The sequence below is a fragment of the Ornithodoros turicata genome, chromosome 2 (genome assembly GCF_037126465.1).
Source record: "Ornithodoros turicata isolate Travis chromosome 2, ASM3712646v1, whole genome shotgun sequence".
Lineage (NCBI taxonomy): Eukaryota > Metazoa > Arthropoda > Arachnida > Ixodida > Argasidae > Ornithodoros > Ornithodoros turicata.
In genome coordinates this window covers 56,951,665-56,970,863 of record NC_088202.1, presented here as the reverse complement: position 1 = coordinate 56,970,863, position 19,199 = coordinate 56,951,665, and the positions used below count along the sequence as shown (strand labels likewise).

The window sequence follows — 19,199 nt, the reverse complement described above, 5'->3', positions numbered from 1 at the left end:
ATTTGGCTTCCTGAGCAGGTGAAATTTCGGAGCTGTGGTTACCAATAATATCGCATAAGTGTGTATCTGACCGTCTGAAATAACGCTGTGCCTGAAGCAGAAAAAAAAAACGACATATATCTGCAGTTAGACACGCTTACTGAAAAAGTCCTCTGTATGTACAGGGCAGTCCCAAAACGTTGTACTGTACTTTATTATCCTTTGATTATACCATTCAATAAATATATATCCCCCCCTTTGATTATACTGCACAACAACTTGCCCCATCAATGTGAATGACCCCATGACGAGCGCTGCCTGGCAATGCGGCCAGGACCTACGCGCTATGCGCGATCTAGATCCTGGTTTATTAAATTTTTGACATGCAATATTTTCTGTATCCCTCGCAATGGGACCTGCGACATAAATTTGAAACGGCGCCTAAATCGCTACTTTTTACAATGAAAACGCAACTCCGCGACCTCATTTCTTCGAGGAGATTTGCAAATCAACACGATGTGTGAGGATGTGTGTGCATCTGCGTGGTCACAAAGTGGTGTTCACTTGTGTCGCTGACGCCGCTTCCACCACTAACAAACAAACGCGTGATGCGCGCACACGCATCCGTCCAGCAATACACTGCCGCGCTCGCTGGCTCCGTCATAAAAGAAGTAGAAAGTCAGCAACCATGGTCGGTACCCCGAGCGGTCAACGCAGGGCACTAAAGGCCGATCCAATCCAATCCGTTATTTGTTTTGTGGCGTTCGTTGCGGTGACCGTTTATGGTGTTCATGCGTGTACGTAAATGCAGAAGAATCTGAGTTTCACAATGGGTGAGTGAAGTATGAAGTATGGGTGAGTCAGGAAGGATTGTTTACGAATGTTTGTATTTATGCTGTGAAATAGAAAGTTGCGCAGTTTCGTTTGTGCTTATGTGCCCCTGCTGGAAATGGTCCAATTCAAAATAGCCCGGAAATCTCATTCAGTTTAAGTGGATATCACATGGAGAATTCTCATTAAAAGTCACGAAATTTTCCAATTCCGAACCGACAATTTTGGACAAATACCATATTAAAATCCAGGACTTTTTAATTGGCTCCAATGTGAACCAGGTGCAGACCTGAATGAGTTTCAATTGGAAACTTCACATGGAACTCCCATTGACTGCCATCCTTTCTTCTCATTGGGCCAACGTGCACCACCATCGAGATTCCAATTCAAATTGGCATGAAATTCCCATTGCCAATGTACTTTTCATATTTGTTATCTCATTGCAATACACTACTTTTGCAGTGGGTACTAATGGCGATTTCAATAACAGGGCTCCACTCCGTATGAAATTTCTGATGAATGTTTATTTGCAAAGCATATGAAAACATGACATCTTGTACCCGCAGGTAACACATGGGATGCAATATTGCAGCTGGGTAAAGGAAAAATTGACTAGAGGAAACCTACAGGCAAACATTTAACACATGGCTCTTGAATCACAAGAGACTTCTGAAAAGTATGTCACTTTACTGCAGAGTCTCGCAGATAAATGTGCGTTCATGCTATCACAGGTATAATGAACTTTGATATTATCACAGCTAAGTCCACATCATAACAGAAACATGCACCATGTAAGGCAGGAACATACGGAAGTATACCCATTGAGGCACGTAGTTTCTGAATTACATGTTGAAACACTTTGAAAAAAAAAAAAACAGGCAAAAATGGGAGAAGTCTCGCACTCTCGTGTGAATAAAATAAGTATTTAAAGAGTATGAAACATTTGTTTGACTTTGAACGCTTTGAACTTTGAAACACTGAAAATGTGCAAAGGAGCAAAAAGGTGGCACATGTGATTAACAACCATAGCAGCCTTGTCGACACGTGCACACAAACCAGTGCTCTTTTGCAAAATGCCCAAACGCCCTGCTGCTTCGTGTGTCAATTAAGTTTTTGGGTGTGCGCATTGCATTTAACTCTTACAGCCTGCAACACATGTGTTGCCTGTAATATGTTAAGGATATAAACCTACTAAACACATCCTTTGGTGGTTAGAGCATTGTTGCGCTATCCTTAAACGTGAAATTGGACGCTGCTACCTTCAGATCATGCAGCAATATGACCCTGTTGCAACACCTGTACAAATGTAGCCCCTGTTCCTTACTTTGACACGTGAAGAGCGGCATGAGATAACAATGTGCATATTTTGGCATGTTCTTGACACTAATTGTTCATCCCGAGTTAATCATTGGGTCCATGCCAGGTTTAGGTCCGCCACTCGATTTCAACCTTGAAATCTCCATACCTGGATGTAATTATGCAAGGTGCATCATAATCTGCAATTAATATGCGGTGCTCGACCCCACAAATTCCTCTAGAGACCTGTGATTCACGAAATGTTTCGGCAGAGGCGGCCATGTCACCTCCACGTGCCCATTGTGTACCTACGAGTGCCTACACACACCTCACTCCCTTCCCGGCATTGTTTTCACCTGTTCTCTCTCGCCTGTCGCTGGGAACGCATACCACTTCCGCTAGCAGACAGCAGCCGCGCATGCTATGGAATTGCATTTGACGCTTGCATTTCATTCAGAGTGGCCGCAGATGGCCGTATTACATTTTTTGAAGCGTCTGCCACCAAAACACACCTTCTCTTATACATATCACCGTTTTCATTGACCTCCTGAAGAAATAATGACGGGGCAACTATACTTGACAGCAAATGCACTAGTGCAAGGAGGCTAAGTGCCTCACAGGGACAATACAGTCTCAGATATCTGTGAAGGTGTGTTTTGGTGGCAGACGCTTCAGAAAAATGTAAAACAGCCATCTGCGGCCGGAAATGTAGGTAAACAACTGGCGCATGGCCGCCGCTGCCGAAACTTTCCGTGAATCACGGGTCTCTCGAGGAATTTGTGGGGCCGAGCGCCGCATATTAATTGCAGATTATGATGCACCTTCCATAATTACATCCAGGTATGGAGATTTCAAGGTTGAAATCGAGTGGCGGACCTAAACTAGACATGGACCAATCATTGTACTGTCCGCAAACAAAGCTTACTGGTACAAGTCAGTGTCATAAATTCAGACAGATATAGTCTTGCATTGCAGAGTTGAAACTTGCAGTACTTGAAGTGTACATGTAAAATATGCTTAGGTATGCCGTCCAGGTCTGTGGACTGGATCTGTGTGCAGGTGCTGTGACTACTTGACCTCCTGCATCACAGGCAGCAGTGGGATCCTTCTTCTGCTGCGAAGATATGAGGACAACCTGCAGGAAGAGCACAATGCAAGACAGGTGGTGTGAGAACTCGCAGGTCTGAGGAAAAGCTACCAGATGATGCTAGTCACTGAAGGGACCACTACACATTTTACTCCCTTCAACTGCAACTAGTAGCCATTTCGCTACCACAATCTTCTAAAACGTATGGCCGAGGTTTCATAAATGTTACCAAAGTCATTTGCTCAACAATAGCTACTCACATCACAGAACTGCTTTTAGTGTTGACATTAGTAAGTTCATTTGCGCATGATAAACGTTTGAAATTCTGTAGCAAAAACAAGGACACACTGACACACTCTCAGTGGTATTTGTTACTGATACTTCAGTAAACCATCCCTATTATGTAACCATGCTGCGCACAGTCCATAGGCATGATGGCGAAGAACGGTGATGACCCGCGTGATGTTGATGGCCCGGGCACTGGGAATGCTCATGACATAGACAATGGTGATGCTCTGCTGTTCGGAGGTCAGTGCTGCTGACGTTCTAGGTTCCCGGTGCTAAACTGCCAAGGGTCACTGGTACCACCGGCATTGGGCTGGGGGTAGTCAGTGGCCACTGCAGCGGTGACTCCAGTGGTGAAGCAGCAAGATGATATGAATGTGATGGTTCAGTAAACAGACAATGCCCGAGGGATGGTGGGCGAGACGAAATTGTCGTTTTAACTGTACTGTTTAGCTTAACAATACATACATGCTCCCAGCACCTGTGACATTCAAGTCATGTCAAAATAAAACAAAAAATTTAAATTGTGAAAGTGCTGCAGAGCAGTCAGCACAGGGGTGGCATCCAATGCATTTCTCAGTAGATACAATGCATCCCAGACAGGTCCTGGTCGCACATCGCAGCAAACGTCAAGGCACACGTGACCTGCAGCCAACCCATTTGCAAACAATGCAGTTGCTTCTGCACAACGCTTTCGATGTCTTTCGATCACTGTAATTATTTTTTCTGATAATGAGGCAGTAAAACGTGCAGTTTTTGCACATAAAGCCTCGTACTCTAGACAAGTTCCAAAGATGTGATGACAATAAGGCTCACTGGCCGATGCAATGTACTTTAACGAGAAATGGGGTACCACGTTGTGGAAGAACCGCATGCTTTGCGTTGGCAAAACAAGTTCATCTCTTGGCTTGATGGCAACGGAAATATGTAAGCAGCATAAAGCAAATAAGTAGCAAAACGAGATATAATGTCACACGACCGCAAAATACACTTTTCTAAGACATGCGATCAGGACAAAGTGGTGGTTTTGCAAGAAGCACCCGCTGTGTGTGTGTGTGGGGGGGGGGGGATTTATGTCACCCATGTGGCTGTCAGAATAGAACATACTGTGACACACATGTGTAGAAATGTCACGGTACAAGGAATATTTACCAGAAACTTCAGCAGAAATAAGGTCCTTATGAGGTGGCATTTGTGGGTGTGGTCGGTGCGTCTTTTGCTGGTCTTGCAGCATCCCGTAGAGCTGAAATCAGGTGGCCTTTCAGGGAGTTCAACCTTTCTTTCAAGCATGGACCACTGGCACCACGCTTCACGAGCCAGTCCTCAAAGCAGTCTGCAACAAAGAAAGTGGCTGTAAATGAATTGCAGGTATTTACTGAATTACGAACCTTCTAGGACACCAATTTTTTCTGGTGAGAGTTGGGGTTTTGCCGTAGCTTCAGGTTGCTTTCTAAACCGGTTCGACACCCGTCCTTCTGTCGACCTGTTCTTGAGTGTATCCTTCCCCCACAAAGCCAGTGCCATGCTCCGCACAAAAAGACTCTCTTTCTTTTCTCTTTGACAGTGCAGCCACTGATCGAGTGGCATTGACACAGTTTCATTGATGGTTACCTGCAAATGCAAGTACGCAGGAGGTGTCTCAACTGACACACAAGAAGCCATTAAAAATAGTTTTGCACTCTATGCAGGATATTTAGCACTATAGTAAGGTTGTACTGTAAATGGTATGTGGAACCTCAGTACTCACAGTGACTCCATCCGTCTGAAAGTTAGCTTTTTTGAGAGGAGGCTCTGATAGCATGGTTGTTTCAGGGGATACTGGAAGAAATTATGTACAAGATTAGATTATCTACCAAAAAACATATTTAGGATGTAATAAACAGAGGACAAAGTGCACCATCAGACTAACCATATTCGTGTTGGTCTATCTTTTCCTCAACTCGTGCTAAAGTTGTGCTGATAGCTTTCAAATGATCTTCCATCATGCTTGGCGATGAGCTAGCCTTTGACTTTAGCTCTCGTACTTGTGCTTTCATTGCAGCATAGCGCTCTTGTAGTTCATCATACAGCTTCTGCGGTACCACAGCACCATCATCAGAATCACTGACCTCAGACTCGTACTCAATAACAGGGTGGGCTCTCTTCTCGGCTAGCTTCTGTCGCAAGATGTCCCTCATCACGGCACAGTTTGTCTGGCCCTGAGCAGGCTTCTGTGAATTTAGGAAAAACAACCAGTACAGGATATTTTTGAGTGCACACAACGTGTCATTAGCTGTTTTTCAGCTACTTGTACCTCTCTTTGTTCGTTCAGATTTAACGAGCGCAGGAAAAAATTCAAAAGATCTTCTGTTTCTGGCGAATTACAAAAGGACGCAACTCGGCTGACAACGAACATAGGAAAATTCTCTGTACGCAGTATTTTCTTGGAATAAACGCTCCCAACATTGACGCGTGCGTACCCACTCAACTCGCTTTACATTCAAGAACGAGGAGAATTGTGATGTCATCGTGATTACAAGAGACATCACGCTCCAATCGTGGTCGGCGCTTTTCGCACTTTTTATCTTTTTAGTTTCTGCTCCCAGTTGTCTCTCTGTGTGGGAGTTGACGCTTCTCCAAACCAGTTAGCAGGTTGCACTGCAATGACTTCAAAGCGACTCTGGCGGGTAGTTGCGGGCATTGCCACAGTTGCTCGCGGTTGTGATTTTCAATCAAATTCCGCGACATGTGTACAACTGTCGAGTGTATCACTTTGTATGGTGCGCTTTAGCAGTAAGGTTAAGGGCTTGGTGTGAAAAAATGGTCGTGACTGAAACGCTTTCTGTGCTCCTTTAACGCTTCAGCGCTTTCAGGTTGTGTTTTCCGTGCATTCAGAGCAATGTGGTGCAACTGAGAAACAATTAGAATACAATGCAAAATGCATACATCAAAGGTGTAGTGTCTCGTTTTCGAATCTGGTAACAGGCTCATAATGCCATAGAATGTAGTCTAGGTACTGAAAGTGGTGGTGTTGTGCCTTCAGCAATTACATAGTCCTCATTGCATGAAACAGTGCAATATGCCTCACAATCAATATGACAAAAGAAAACCCTGAATCCACTGTGAGGCTATGTAATGCCTTCTTTATGCTAGATTCAGATCAAATCATAAAAAGTGAAGTAACAAAAGTAAGCAAGAAATGCTCACACAGCAAGATACTAATCAGTGCACTTCACGAAAAGCCTTAGACACGATATCGGAACCGTTGCGAAGGGTCCTGGCATCTAACAGTACGTGTGTGCTCCATTCTGTCCGAGCTAGGCTTAGCGGCTTCAGAACATTTCTGTGTCACAATCAAACAGTATGTGAACAAAAGCACAAGAAACGACACGTAGCATACAAGTCTGGTGTTGTTTATTCGACACCCCTGTGCATGTGATCCCCCTGTGAACCAGTGCATGTACAGGGTCGGCCACACTTAAGAGTATCGCGGGAGCACATGTCCTGCAAGTACGCCAGCGCCGCGTAATGGATGCTCCTGGGTTTGAGACCGCGTGCATAGCGAACGTCCGCTGCCTCTCAGTTGGATCTGTCATTGTTCTTGCAACACTGGCAGGCGGGGAGACCCACCTTTTCTTGCTATTCAGTCTCTGCTGGCGATGTTTTGATCAGTGCGTGGCACGGCGTATTTTCTTACTTTTCTTCTCGATTCCGATAAGACAGACTACTTCGTGCCACGCACTGATCTAAACATCGATAGAATAGCAACAGCAGGTGGGTCACCCCGCCTGCCAGTATTACGAGAGCAATGAGCAACCCAACCGAGAGGCAGCGAACGTTCGCTATGCGCGAGGTCTCAAACCCAGGAGCATCCGTTACGCGGCTCTGACATACTTGCAGGACATGTGCTCCCGCGATACTTTTAAGTGTGGCCGACCCTGTATCACCGATTGTATCCAAGAACATGTGTGCTCGATTAGGAACGAAAACAATCAATCAGAACTAGCAAAGCATGTTGTTTCATGCATTAATTGTACTCCCATGTTCTTAAGAACCAAAGTCTTCTATGTAAAAGATCCCTGGATCATTCTGCAGTCTCCTCACAAAGCATTTGTGTAAGCCAGTTACCCTTTCCCCCACCCTCTGTGACCACCTTGCCCCAACATGATTTTGGTTTGTAAATAAGGTTTCATTACCTTAAGAGAAGATTCGCTTGCCTTCTTGCCGCTTCTGTGTACCTCCTGTGGGTTTTCACAGCCGCTGTCCGAGGTAATCTCAACAACTTTCGGTGTGGGAACACGTTTTTTTTCTATTTTGTGTTCCAGGTCGTCCACTGAAGCTGCAACAAAAACAGGTTCGAATGGTCTACAGGTTCATGGTGAACAAGCAAAATTACACAAGCCAGCACGGGATTAACTAAATTACAAGAACAAAACTACAACCCATTTTTCAAGATTGGAAACTAATTAGATATTTTCACCTGCGCTATACCTGCCAAAAGCAATATTTGCCCTTTGTAGTATCCTGGATCCCCTTGGTAGTCGTCGTCGTCATTTGGCGCCCACCATATTTTGTACAAACGCCGTGGATCGTAATCGGCAACATCCTTAGGGCTGAAGTCCAGGATTTCGGATACTTTCACAATACATCGCTTCCCGCAGTCACGGTATCGTACATAAGCTGCTTTAGGCTGAAAGTCATGCTGCTCGTTACTGTATGCTCATCGGCCAAGGAACAATAGTTAGGCCTAGCCTTCTAACGATCACAGACCCGTAAGCTTAAACTTGGCTTACCGGATTTGTCCTCATTTCTTTGGTGGCACTCATGAGTGTGTAGGCCACAGTGGCGAAATATCCTTCCCGTAACGCGAAAAAAAGTGTAAACTCAAACTAAAAAACGTAAACTTTAACTAAACGCAGCGCAGACAAAAGAAAAGCAGCATACCGCGCGCGCTTGTACGGATTCCGATACGGATATTGTTGGATTGGACACAAAGTTCGTTCTGAATCCGCCTGGTGGTATTGTCGCCCGTCACTCATACGGAACTAAAATAACGCCCGAACAAACAAACACGCCATAACAAGTACTAGATTGGGAGAGCAAAAACAGGGAAGACGCATAAAAATGGCATAGCACGACAAAGCAGTAAGCATTGACATTTTTTTTCATTAATTTCAAATGTGCTGTTTCTGGTGGCTCTGCCAAGCCAATCCATTTAGTCTTGTGCGGTTATGGCGGGCTTAGTGCGGTCTTATGCGTCTTCTCATCCCGACATTTAACGCGGTTCAAAGTTCCACCAGTGTCATTCGTTTGTAGTGACTCGCGTGTGTACCGAAATGTGCGTGTGTGCGTGCGAAATGTGTGTGTCGATGCTGAACACTCAGAGCCGCCATGGGCAGCGGTATATATGCGGCCGAGATACTAAGTATTATACTACCCATTTTTAGCTGTTGCGCAGTTGCAATGCTGCCCAACCCGCGTTGTATGATTCGGTTCGAGGAAATACGAAGTTGAATCCCGAAAAGAAATGTTATGAACTCGCATTGTCGACTACTATTCGAGAATACGTCCACGATGAAGAGACGACATGCCTACAAAAGCTACCTCGGTCCATCATCCAAGAAGAGAGAACTACCGCGATCGACGTACTACTTACGGCGTGTAAAAAAGACGGTGAGTTTACATTAAGGAAACGTTCGCAAATCATCTGAGCACCTGCATACACACTTAGTTCTCGTTCTTTAAAATGCGTTCCACAGTCCGCATAAGCCGCTTGGTGCTTAATATTGCGCTGCTTTCATAACCTTATTTATTCATGCTTAATATGACGCACTGCTAACAACTGGGAAACGCAGTCACTGTTATTCCAGTTTAAAACATAGGCCATAAACCTTCACAGACTTCATTCGTGTACTAAGGAAAACGCACATTTCCGCAAGATTCTCGACAGATTTTCATGCATACACGTATGCAGTGCAGGTGCCTAGATCGTGCTATAAGTAAGCCAAAGGTTATGATTTATTTGGGCTTTGAACATATTGTACCATCCTGTGCCACAGGGCTGGTAGAGTGTGAATTGACTCCAAACCTTACCCAATCTGTGTCCGTTCCAGCACGAATCCGACCAGGAGGGACATCCCACACAGAGCAGAGCAGTCCTTCCCGACACCTCATCCGACGAAGTGAGTAAGCCAGTCTTACGTACTAGAAACCAGTGAGGGCCGTCAATACGGGGTTCCCTCCACTTCTTGGCTCCATGCAGTTCCGAGCAGTGCACTCAGGGTACCAGAGGTACCCTATCCTGTGCCACAGGGCTGGTAGAGTGTGAATCGACTCCAAACCTTACCCAATCTGTGTCCGTTCCAGCACGATTCCGACCACGAGGGACATCCCACACAGAGCAGAGCAGTCCTTCCCGACACCTCATCCGACGAAGTGAGTAAGCCAGTCTTACGTACTAGAAACCAGTGAGGGCCGTCAATACGGGGTTCCCTCCACTTCTTGGCTCCATGCAGTTCCGAGCAGTGCACTCAGGGTACCGGAGGTACCCTATCCTGTGCCACAGGGCTGGTAGAGTGTGAATCGACTCCAAACCTTACCCAATCTGTGTCCGTTCCAGCACGATTCCGACCACGAGGGACATCCCACACAGAGCAGAGCAGTCCTTCCCGACACCTCATCCGACGAAGTGAGTAAGCCAGTCTTACGTACTAGAAACCAGTGAGGGCCGTCAATACGGGGTTCCCTAAACTTCTTGGCTCCATGCAGTTCCGAGCAGTGCACTCAGGGTACCGGAGGTACCCTATCCTGTGCCACAGGGCTGGTAGAGTGTGAATCGACTCCAAACCTTACCCAATCTGTGTCCGTTCCAGCACGATTCCGACCACGAGGGACATCCCACACAGAGCAGAGCAGTCCTTCCCGACACCTCATCCGACGAAGTGAGTAAGCCAGTCTTACGTACTAGAAACCAGTGAGGGCCGTCAATACGGGGTTCCCTCCACTTCTTGGCTCCATGCAGTTCCGAGCAGTGCACTCAGGGTACCGGAGGTACCCTATCCTGTGCCACAGGGCTGGTAGAGTGTGAATCGACTCCAAACCTTACCCAATCTGTGTCCGTTCCAGCACGATTCCGACCACGAGGGACATCCCACACAGAGCAGAGCAGTCCTTCCCGACACCTCATCCGACGAAGTGAGTAAGCCAGTCTTACGTACTAGAAACCAGTGAGGGCCGTCAATACGGGGTTCCCTCCACTTCTTGGCTCCATGCAGTTCCGAGCAGTGCACTCAGGGTACCGGAGGTACCCTATCCTGTGCCACAGGGCTGGTAGAGTGTGAATCGACTCCAAACCTTACCCAATCTGTGTCCGTTCCAGCACGATTCCGACCACGAGGGACATCCCACACAGAGCAGAGCAGTCCTTCCCGACACCTCATCCGACGAAGTGAGTAAGCCAGTCTTACGTACTAGAAACCAGTGAGGGCCGTCAATACGGGGTTCCCTCCACTTCTTGGCTCCATGCAGTTCCGAGCAGTGCACTCAGGGTACCGGAGGTACCCTATCCTGTGCCACAGGGCTGGTAGAGTGTGAATCGATTCCAAACCTTACCCAATCTGTGTCCGTTCCAGCACGATTCCGACCACGAGGGACATCCCACACAGAGCAGAGCAGTCCTTCCCGACACCTCATCCGACGAAGTGAGTAAGCCAGTCTTACGTACTAGAAACCAGTGAGGGCCGTCAATACGGGGTTCCCTCCACTTCTTGGCTCCATGCAGTTCCGAGCAGTGCACTCAGGGTACCGGAGGTACCCTATCCTGTGCCACAGGGCTGGTAGAGTGTGAATCGACTCCAAACCTTACCCAATCTGTGTCCGTTCCAGCACGATTCCGACCACGAGGGACATCCCACACAGAGCAGAGCAGTCCTTCCCGACACCTCATCCGACGAAGTGAGTAAGCCAGTCTTACGTACTAGAAACCAGTGAGGGCCGTCAATACGGGGTTCCCTCCACTTCTTGGCTCCATGCAGTTCCGAGCAGTGCACTCAGGGTACCGGAGGTACCCTATCCTGTGCCACAGGGCTGGTAGAGTGTGAATCGACTCCAAACCTTACCCAATCTGTGTCCGTTCCAGCACGATTCCGACCACGAGGGACATCCCACACAGAGCAGAGCAGTCCTTCCCGACACCTCATCCGACGAAGTGAGTAAGCCAGTCTTACGTACTAGAAACCAGTGAGGGCCGTCAATACGGGGTTCCCTCCACTTCTTGGCTCCATGCAGTTCCGAGCAGTGCACTCAGGGTACCGGAGGTACCCTATCCTGTGCCACAGGGCTGGTAGAGTGTGAATCGACTCCAAACCTTACCCAATCTGTGTCCGTTCCAGCACGATTCCGACCACGAGGGACATCCCACACAGAGCAGAGCAGTCCTTCCCGACACCTCATCCGACGAAGTGAGTAAGCCAGTCTTACGTACTAGAAACCAGTGAGGGCCGTCAATACGGGGTTCCCTCCACTTCTTGGCTCCATGCAGTTCCGAGCAGTGCACTCAGGGTACCGGAGGTACCCTATCCTGTGCCACAGGGCTGGTAGAGTGTGAATCGACTCCAAACCTTACCCAATCTGTGTCCGTTCCAGCACGATTCCGACCACGAGGGACATCCCACACAGAGCAGAGCAGTCCTTCCCGACACCTCATCCGACGAAGTGAGTAAGCCAGTCTTACGTACTAGAAACCAGTGAGGGCTCAATATGGGGTTCCCTCCACTTCTTGGCTCCATGCAGTTCCGAGCAGTGCACTCAAGGTACCAGAGGTACCCCATCCTGTGCCACAGGGCTGGTACAGTGTGAATTGACTGTATTGTCGGACGCGGACACATATGCGTGCTGTTCACAGCTGCGGGGCATTGCATAGGATATTTACCACACTGTATGCTTTTAAAAATATTCCTTTTGAAGGAGCAATGAGGTGGCATCATCCTGCCTTATCTGTCATGCTGTCCACCAGGAGTCACGATGTAAAATATGTTTGCTCTGCGGCGCATTATGGCTGCGCAGTCGAATTTACAAAAAAAAAATTGAGAAAGCAGCCGTGGACAGCAGACACAATGCTCCCATGACTTGGTGAAGGCTCTGTGCCCTGTTTCTTTGTGTGTTTAGTAGCTCACACATCGCTTATGTATGTTTGAGCCGTTCTGCCGTATGTCACTGTGCAGCTGAGGAGAGTAGCAAACGTCACTCTGTAGCTTACCAATGCTCATCATTCTTTCACAAGAACTATTTTTGTTTGTTTATTTCATTGGGAGAACACTTTGAACCGAGAAACAAAAAAAACAAAAAAACATTGGGGGTCACCTCAGTGGTCCTTTAAGATTGAGGTTATGGTATGGAGTAAAATTTTTTGCAAATATTGTTTGTGTGGCCAACAGTTCTTCTTTCTTAGGTTGCTTCACGCTCTTGGACCTGTGGCACCTCTTCCGGACCTCCAGCAGGAGCTTCTGCTTGGATTGCCGATGTGGATCCCACCAGTAGTGACGTTGAAAACGACCCCACTTCTCGCAGCTATGAACAGGGCGATCAGTCTTTTGACACTGACATCCTCAGTGCAAATGTGTGCAAGTGTGTATCCACAACGATTGCTGATGTTATGGTGCTGGCCCTTGCATACGTCAGCCGACACCAGCCAACGAAACGTGCTTTGCTGGACCTGCTGGTCCTCATTAACACAATATTTCAGAGCAACATTCTGCCGACATCTCAGTACTTTTTCAAGAAGGTTTTCCCAATAAAAGCTGAGCATGTTTCGCATCATCTGTACTGCCCGCGCTGCTCATTCCATCTGGGACATAAAAGGAAGACCGCAAGCAAGAGAGTAAAATGCACCAACTGCAACACTGAATGGAATGTCAAAAATGTTCCATCGCTCATCATGTTGCCTCTTGGTCCACAAATTCAGTTTCTCTTTGAAAACAATCCCTGCATTCAGGAGCACCTCAGCTACAGACGTGACAGGATAAAGAGTCAGACAAAGAATTTTGAAGATATCTTAGATGGCAGGAAGTACACAGCCTTATCTCAACCCGGTGAAGTGCTGTCATCACCAGAGAATTTTTCATATTCATTCAACACTGATGGGGCACAGGTGTTTAAGTCAACAAACACTTCAGTGTGGCCCATACATGTCATGATAAATGAACTACCACCCACCCTGAGACAGAAACACATGCTCTTAGCTGGGATGTGGTATGGGAAGAATAAACCGGATATGAACATGTTCCTTGGACTCTTCGTGGAAGATGCCAAAAAAGTATTCAGTGGCGTGAGGTGGAAGAGTACATCAGGGAATATGATTACGAGCAGATTTGTTGGGCTGTGCTGTTGTGTGGACTCAGTGGCACGGGCTCCCATGCAAAACCACATAGGATTTCATGGATACTATGGATGCAACTGGTGTTGCCACAAGGGTGAACATTTTGCTAAAGCCATGAGGTTTCCTGTGACTTCTGAAACACCTGAACAACGAACTGATGGTCAAGCCTTGAGGCAGATGCAAAAGGCACTGGAGGAGAACCGCCCTGTTTGTGGATTTAAGGGACCTGCTGCACTAATTAATCTGCCCACATTTGGCATAGTGTCCGGGTTTGTGCCAGACTATATGCACACAGTTCTGTTGGGGGTTGTGCGCACTGTGACTGGCCTGTGGTTGTCTGAAGCCAAAGAGCTCTATTATATTGGCAAGAAGTCAACAATCAATCTGATCAACAAAAGAATCATGCAGATGTCCCCACCATACAGTGTCTCGAGGTTGCCCAGGGGCATAACTGATCATCGTCTATGGAAAGCCTCCGAATGGAAGTCATGGTTGCTTTTTTATGCTTTTCCATGTCTCAAAGGTATCCTTCAGGAAAAGTACTTGAAGCATTTCGCGCTCCTATCAGAAGCCATGTTTATTCTACTCAAGGACTCTCTGAGCAGATCAGACATAAACAAGGCAGATTGTTTGCTGCTTGAATTTGTCTGCAAGATGGAGTCGTTGTATGGCAAAGCAGCAATGTCATTCAATGTTCACTGCCTCACACATCTTGCAAAAAGTGTTGTAGACTATGGTCCTCTGTGGGCCCATTCTGGATTCCCCTTTGAAGCAGCAAATGGGCTTCTGCTAAAATTATTTAAAGGAACTCGGTCTGTATCGCTTCAAATCGTGCAGAACTTCTTGCTTTTCCGGTCTGTGCCATACTTTAGCAGCCTCTACAATGTACAGCCATTCGTCACTGATTACGCAGATCACCTATTTGAACATGATCCACTACAACAAACTTTAAAAGTTGGATCGGTGCGCGTTGTTGGCAAAGGCGTCAGACATGGGCCGGTGCACACATTTAGAGATGTAGCAGTGACATTGCCTTCCTCCAGCACTGTTTACAAGCGAATGATAATGAAAAGAACAATGTATCATTCGACTGACTATTCTAGATCGCACCGACGAAACAATAGGACAGTTTGTCTGACAGATGGTTCATATGCTGAAATACTTCGTATCTGTGTCTACGAAAGTGCTGCTGAAATGGAATGTGTGCTGCTGCTTATGGAATATGATTGTGCTCATGAGTTTTTTAGTCCTCATCTCACAGTGTGCTCCTCCTCGGAACGAATAAGATCATGTGCCCCTGATGCTCTGGAATCCAGGTGTATGTGGATGCCGTTGAATGACGTGGAATGTGTAGTGAGCAAGCTACCAAACAAGGTTGAAAATGAATAACTTACTTGGGTTATCTCCCAAAAGCTCAGTGCGAAACGTTTTGATGTACCAATCTGAATGCTACTTCTGCGGATAATACTTTTAATTGAGTTAATACTCTTCATTTTTGAACTCGTATTACAGTGAACTCTTATATTACCCATGATATTGCATCACACTTGTTTTATGAGCATTTTTCTTGAGAATTGTTTCATCACAATGTAAATCCACCTAGTTATTATGACTGCATCACATGGTATAGTCTACCACATACCTCAGGCAGAGGGCAGAATGTTAGATTAAGGCACCAAGGATTCAGATGACTCCTGATGTTGGTGATCACTCATACTCATACATAGGGTTCTCTTTCGGGTTAAATGATTTTTTTACGATAATTCCCCCCCTCCGACGAGTTTTCAAGAATTCAAGTGAAACCTGATATCTACCCAAACTTGTTGTGATCCTCCAAGTTGTCATTCTAGGTAAACCGTCAGGAAAAGTGACTCATAATATCAACAAAGAGAGCTATTTGTCCTCCTCTTATAATCCCATCCAGCAGGAGTCAAAGATGAGCTTTTGTGGGCCTCCAGCAAGTGTTTGAATACCGCGGTCATTCACTGCCCCAGTTCTGAGCGGAAATGCAAAAATTGTTGTTTCTCGTTCCAGTGTCAGAGCAGTGCTTTGTTTCATATGCCTTTCGTTTCACCCGTAAATTCCCTGATGACATAACAGATATTGTAGCGCCCTATTTCTGCCTGAATTCTGGTGTGTAAATAGCACACGATTCTCACACCCCACGAATTTCAAAAATCATAAAATCCAAAAACGAAGAACTCTACTCACACAGCATTTCGGACCACCAAAGTGCTCAAGTGCTTAAGAAGGCTGTGAGCTTTCCTGAAACTAAAGAGTCATAATGACGCAGACTTTTCAGTCCCTGTTGTCCCTGTTCAGTAGAGGGCATTTTTCATTAGTATGACTGTTTGCTTTATTTGACCAATATCCATGGGAACTCTGATCATCATATTAATGAGAAGTCACTGTATACGATGCACGGATTTGCAACAACAGAAGGCATGTTTCCTGACTGTGATGACATGTTGTGTTGGTTCGATTTCACTGTTACTTTTGTGTAAATATAGGTCTGTTTGTGTGAATTTGCGTTGTTCTATGTTTGTTGTCATATTTTGTGCACTGGAAAGCAATATTTCTAATTTTATTTCAATAAAGCTGAAATGCGAATGTATATTACACTTGATAAAGTCTCGTTCATTTCCTTGCGCACTCTTTGCTACACTTTGTTTTCTTTTTTTTTACATATTCTCAATTAAATACATTGTACAAGTTCAATTTTATCAACTTCAATATCTGCTCTTCCATATATAACAAAATGTATGTTTCACTGAAATGTAAGCTAATTGGTAATTATAAAGCTCCCTGTATGGGATACCACAGAAACAAGTTGGAGTGGGATGCGTACACTGTGCAGAAGACATTTGCTTTCAATTGGACGAATTCGTCGAAGTCTGTGCCACTGCGCAAAATGCACAATCACATTAATAGTTCAATAAGGAATGATGGCTCCTTTATATTAATTCCATGTATAACTGTTCCACATCACAATTCCCTCATGATGGCAGTCTTCGCTGCATAGCACATACGATCGTACTAGTTCAATTGGAAACGACAATTAGTTCAGACGAAATTCCGCAAAATTAGTCTTCATTGTGCATGGAGCAGTCTTCACCGCACAACATGCTTAATCACATTAGTTCAATGGGGAATTAATGCAGCTCATTCGTATGACAGTCTTCGCTGCATAGCACAGAGGATCATATTTGTTGAATTGGAAATTCTCCTTTATAATTATAGTATGCGCGTTCAGACGCGAAATTCCGCAAAATTCGTCCACATACGTCTGTGCATCGAGCAGTCTTCACCGCACAACATGCTTATAATCACATTAGTTCAATGGGGAATGAATGCAGCTCATTCGACGCCATTAGAACCAATTGCCCCAATTGGTTCCACAATCACTCCGTGATGGCAGTCTTCACTGCATAACACATAGGAACGCATTAGTTCAAGTGGAATTCATCGTTTCGCATTGGTACCTGTTTAGGCCAATTAGTTGACTTGGTTTCTGATTCCCTTGTAGTGGGCTTCACCACAGCACCTTTACAGCGCCCAAACATAAAGCCAGCTTTCCTGCAACACTTCCCATTACTCCAATGAGGAATATGCGCGTTATTCACATTGCGCGAATTGCACGCTTCAATTCTCATTGAAACTCATTGAAATTTATCAGAGCGCTCAATGAGATCGAGCCTCCTATTTCCAGCAGGGGCATGCGTTCGTGTAGTGCAGATCCCCTTGTGTTTTGTGTTGACAAAATGACAAGATCGATGGCATTTTCCACTGACGTGTGAAAAGCAGCTGTTCAACGCGCTCCTTCGTCAGCTTGCTCGACATCTCAGACACGGCTAGCACTACTGTGCGAACAGTGAGCAGGGTGAAGATAGTGATACATAATATCAAGTTGCGAGTGCGCTCTCAAATATTTCAGAACATACCCAGGACGCACAGGACAGAGTAATTATAGCTTTTTCGCTGCTTCTAACAGTGCGATCAAGAAACATAGCATATTAATTCAGGTATGACTTGCTTAGTTTTGTGTCTCAAAAGGAAATGCTAGCCTGACTAAGGCTGACAAATTTCCACATTGTGTGTTCCTCAAATGAAGCACAAAATTTTCGACATCAAGGTATTTAACTGTACTTACAATGCCATTAATTTCGTTATCTCCCAACGCTGATGTTACCGAGGTTTGCTTCTAGGGTAATTTCGTTTAATAGGCAGGCTGATTCGGGCGTAGCCTGTTCTATTGCCTAAAGAAGTGACTAGTCTGTTCAGCTTCTCTATACTTATTTGCTGTCGATAAAAGTGTGAGATGGCTGATGGGTTTCTTCACTTTCACCGTAGAATTTTCTGGTGAAGAACCAAAGCTTTTAACATTTGAGGATACCAGAAAGGCAAGTTGGTGTTCCAACTTCGTGATAATAGACTTGAGCGAGGAGCAAATTTGACTTTGAACATTTCTCTAACAGAAGTTCATTTCTCCGGGCAGCAGCGACTGGTGCGAAAAAAATTGCTCTTCGAGGTCCCATATTTACGTGAAAAGATGAGTGACGTGGCCTGCTAATCAGTTTCACCTGAGAAACTGAGAATTTTACGAGCGCTCATGAAGGACAAAGTAGCAACCTCCTCCAGCTCGCAGTGAGGCAAGGGGACGATGAAGTTCTGCGACCTGTTATGCTGTGATGTAAGTTCTTGTAAGATTCCATAAGTTCTTATGAAGTCCTATTCATTTTTGTGAACTCCCTCATCATGGTTTACTGCGATGTGTCTAAGTTGGACTCGAATAGTGATATGGTAAGTTTTAACTACAGTGCTGGCTACAAGAACAATACTTAGTCCGTCCCACTTTGCTATAAGGAATGCATGTGCAGCTATAGTGCTGAACAATTTGTTGTCAGTAATAAGCATTTTCCCACACCCTTGCATTCATGCTGCAGTAAGTATTAAAATATGTGTTTGCATATTCTGTATATCTGACTTGTCACCTGTGTTTCTGAAGCCAAGTCACGTTTTTAATTATAGGCACTGTAATGTCAAACCGGCTGCTCAAGGACGTGACCCGCAGTAAAGCAGAGCAGCACATAAAGTCCTGGCTGAGGCACGCCAAAGAACCTCATGACAGGACGTCGACAAAAGATAAGGGCTCGAAGTACTACACAGAACAGCAGCGACAGCTGGGCCAATCCGTGCGAAACTCTTCAGGCCTAGCTTTGAGCCTAGATTTCACGAGAGAAAAAAATGTGCATTCTCTGAGAGTGTGGTAGATACACATTTCTTTCATCTGTATATTTGGCTCCAGACTAAGGGCTATGCACGTGTTGCCTTCAAAATGAAAAGTGTTATGCCATTGTCATCTCCATG

The 19,199-nt window shown here is 45.6% G+C and overlaps 3 protein-coding genes across 3 annotated transcripts; 2 read left to right on the top strand and 1 right to left on the bottom strand.

The window, feature by feature from the left end:
• Window positions 1-2,954: 2,954 nt before the first annotated feature.
• On the bottom strand, window positions 2,955-8,403 carry LOC135385456 (BEN domain-containing protein 5-like). Its single transcript, XM_064614776.1, has 8 exons — window positions 8,251-8,403; window positions 7,949-8,147; window positions 7,654-7,796; window positions 5,388-5,688; window positions 5,226-5,296; window positions 4,867-5,089; window positions 4,631-4,811; window positions 2,955-3,241 (listed from the first exon to the last, which is right to left on the bottom strand). The coding sequence occupies exons 1-7, from the start codon at window positions 8,281-8,283 to the stop codon at window positions 4,657-4,659; spliced, it is 1,125 nt and encodes a 374-aa protein (XP_064470846.1). The 5' UTR covers window positions 8,284-8,403; the 3' UTR covers window positions 2,955-3,241; window positions 4,631-4,656.
• A 628-nt stretch (window positions 8,404-9,031) lies between these two features.
• On the top strand, window positions 9,032-11,388 carry LOC135384674 (uncharacterized). Its single transcript, XM_064613865.1, has 9 exons — window positions 9,032-9,130; window positions 9,571-9,639; window positions 9,824-9,892; window positions 10,077-10,145; window positions 10,330-10,398; window positions 10,583-10,651; window positions 10,836-10,904; window positions 11,089-11,157; window positions 11,238-11,388. Exons 1-9 carry the CDS (start codon window positions 9,032-9,034, stop codon window positions 11,301-11,303), a joined length of 648 nt encoding a protein of 215 aa, XP_064469935.1. The 3' UTR covers window positions 11,304-11,388.
• Window positions 11,389-11,484: 96 nt separating this feature from the next.
• On the top strand, window positions 11,485-16,446 carry LOC135384673 (uncharacterized). Its single transcript, XM_064613864.1, has 5 exons — window positions 11,485-11,550; window positions 11,595-11,663; window positions 11,803-11,916; window positions 12,101-12,169; window positions 12,906-16,446. The coding sequence occupies exons 1-5, from the start codon at window positions 11,485-11,487 to the stop codon at window positions 15,219-15,221; spliced, it is 2,634 nt and encodes an 877-aa protein (XP_064469934.1). The 3' UTR covers window positions 15,222-16,446.
• Window positions 16,447-19,199: the final 2,753 nt, after the last annotated feature.

Excerpts from the sequence above, each read along its gene's own strand:
- LOC135385456 (XM_064614776.1), bottom strand. The coding sequence starts at position 8,283 with ATGAGTGCCACCAAAGAAATGAGGACAAATCCG. Across the intron at positions 5,689-7,653 it reads CAAGCGAATCTTCTCTTAAG|AAGCCTGCTCAGGGCCAGAC; the intron begins GTAATGAAACCT and ends CTAAATTCACAG. Across the intron at positions 4,812-4,866 it reads AAAAATTGGTGTCCTAGAAG|ACTGCTTTGAGGACTGGCTC; the intron begins GTTCGTAATTCA and ends TCTTTGTTGCAG.
- LOC135384674 (XM_064613865.1), top strand. The coding sequence starts at position 9,032 with ATGAAGAGACGACATGCCTACAAAAGCTACCTCGGTCCATCATCCAAG. Across the intron at positions 10,146-10,329 it reads CCGACACCTCATCCGACGAA|CACGATTCCGACCACGAGGG; the intron begins GTGAGTAAGCCA and ends TGTCCGTTCCAG. Across the intron at positions 10,652-10,835 it reads CCGACACCTCATCCGACGAA|CACGATTCCGACCACGAGGG; the intron begins GTGAGTAAGCCA and ends TGTCCGTTCCAG.
- LOC135384673 (XM_064613864.1), top strand. The coding sequence starts at position 11,485 with ATGCAGTTCCGAGCAGTGCACTCAGGGTACCGGAGGTACCCTATCCTG. Across the intron at positions 11,917-12,100 it reads CCGACACCTCATCCGACGAA|CACGATTCCGACCACGAGGG; the intron begins GTGAGTAAGCCA and ends TGTCCGTTCCAG. Across the intron at positions 12,170-12,905 it reads CCGACACCTCATCCGACGAA|GTTGCTTCACGCTCTTGGAC; the intron begins GTGAGTAAGCCA and ends CTTCTTTCTTAG.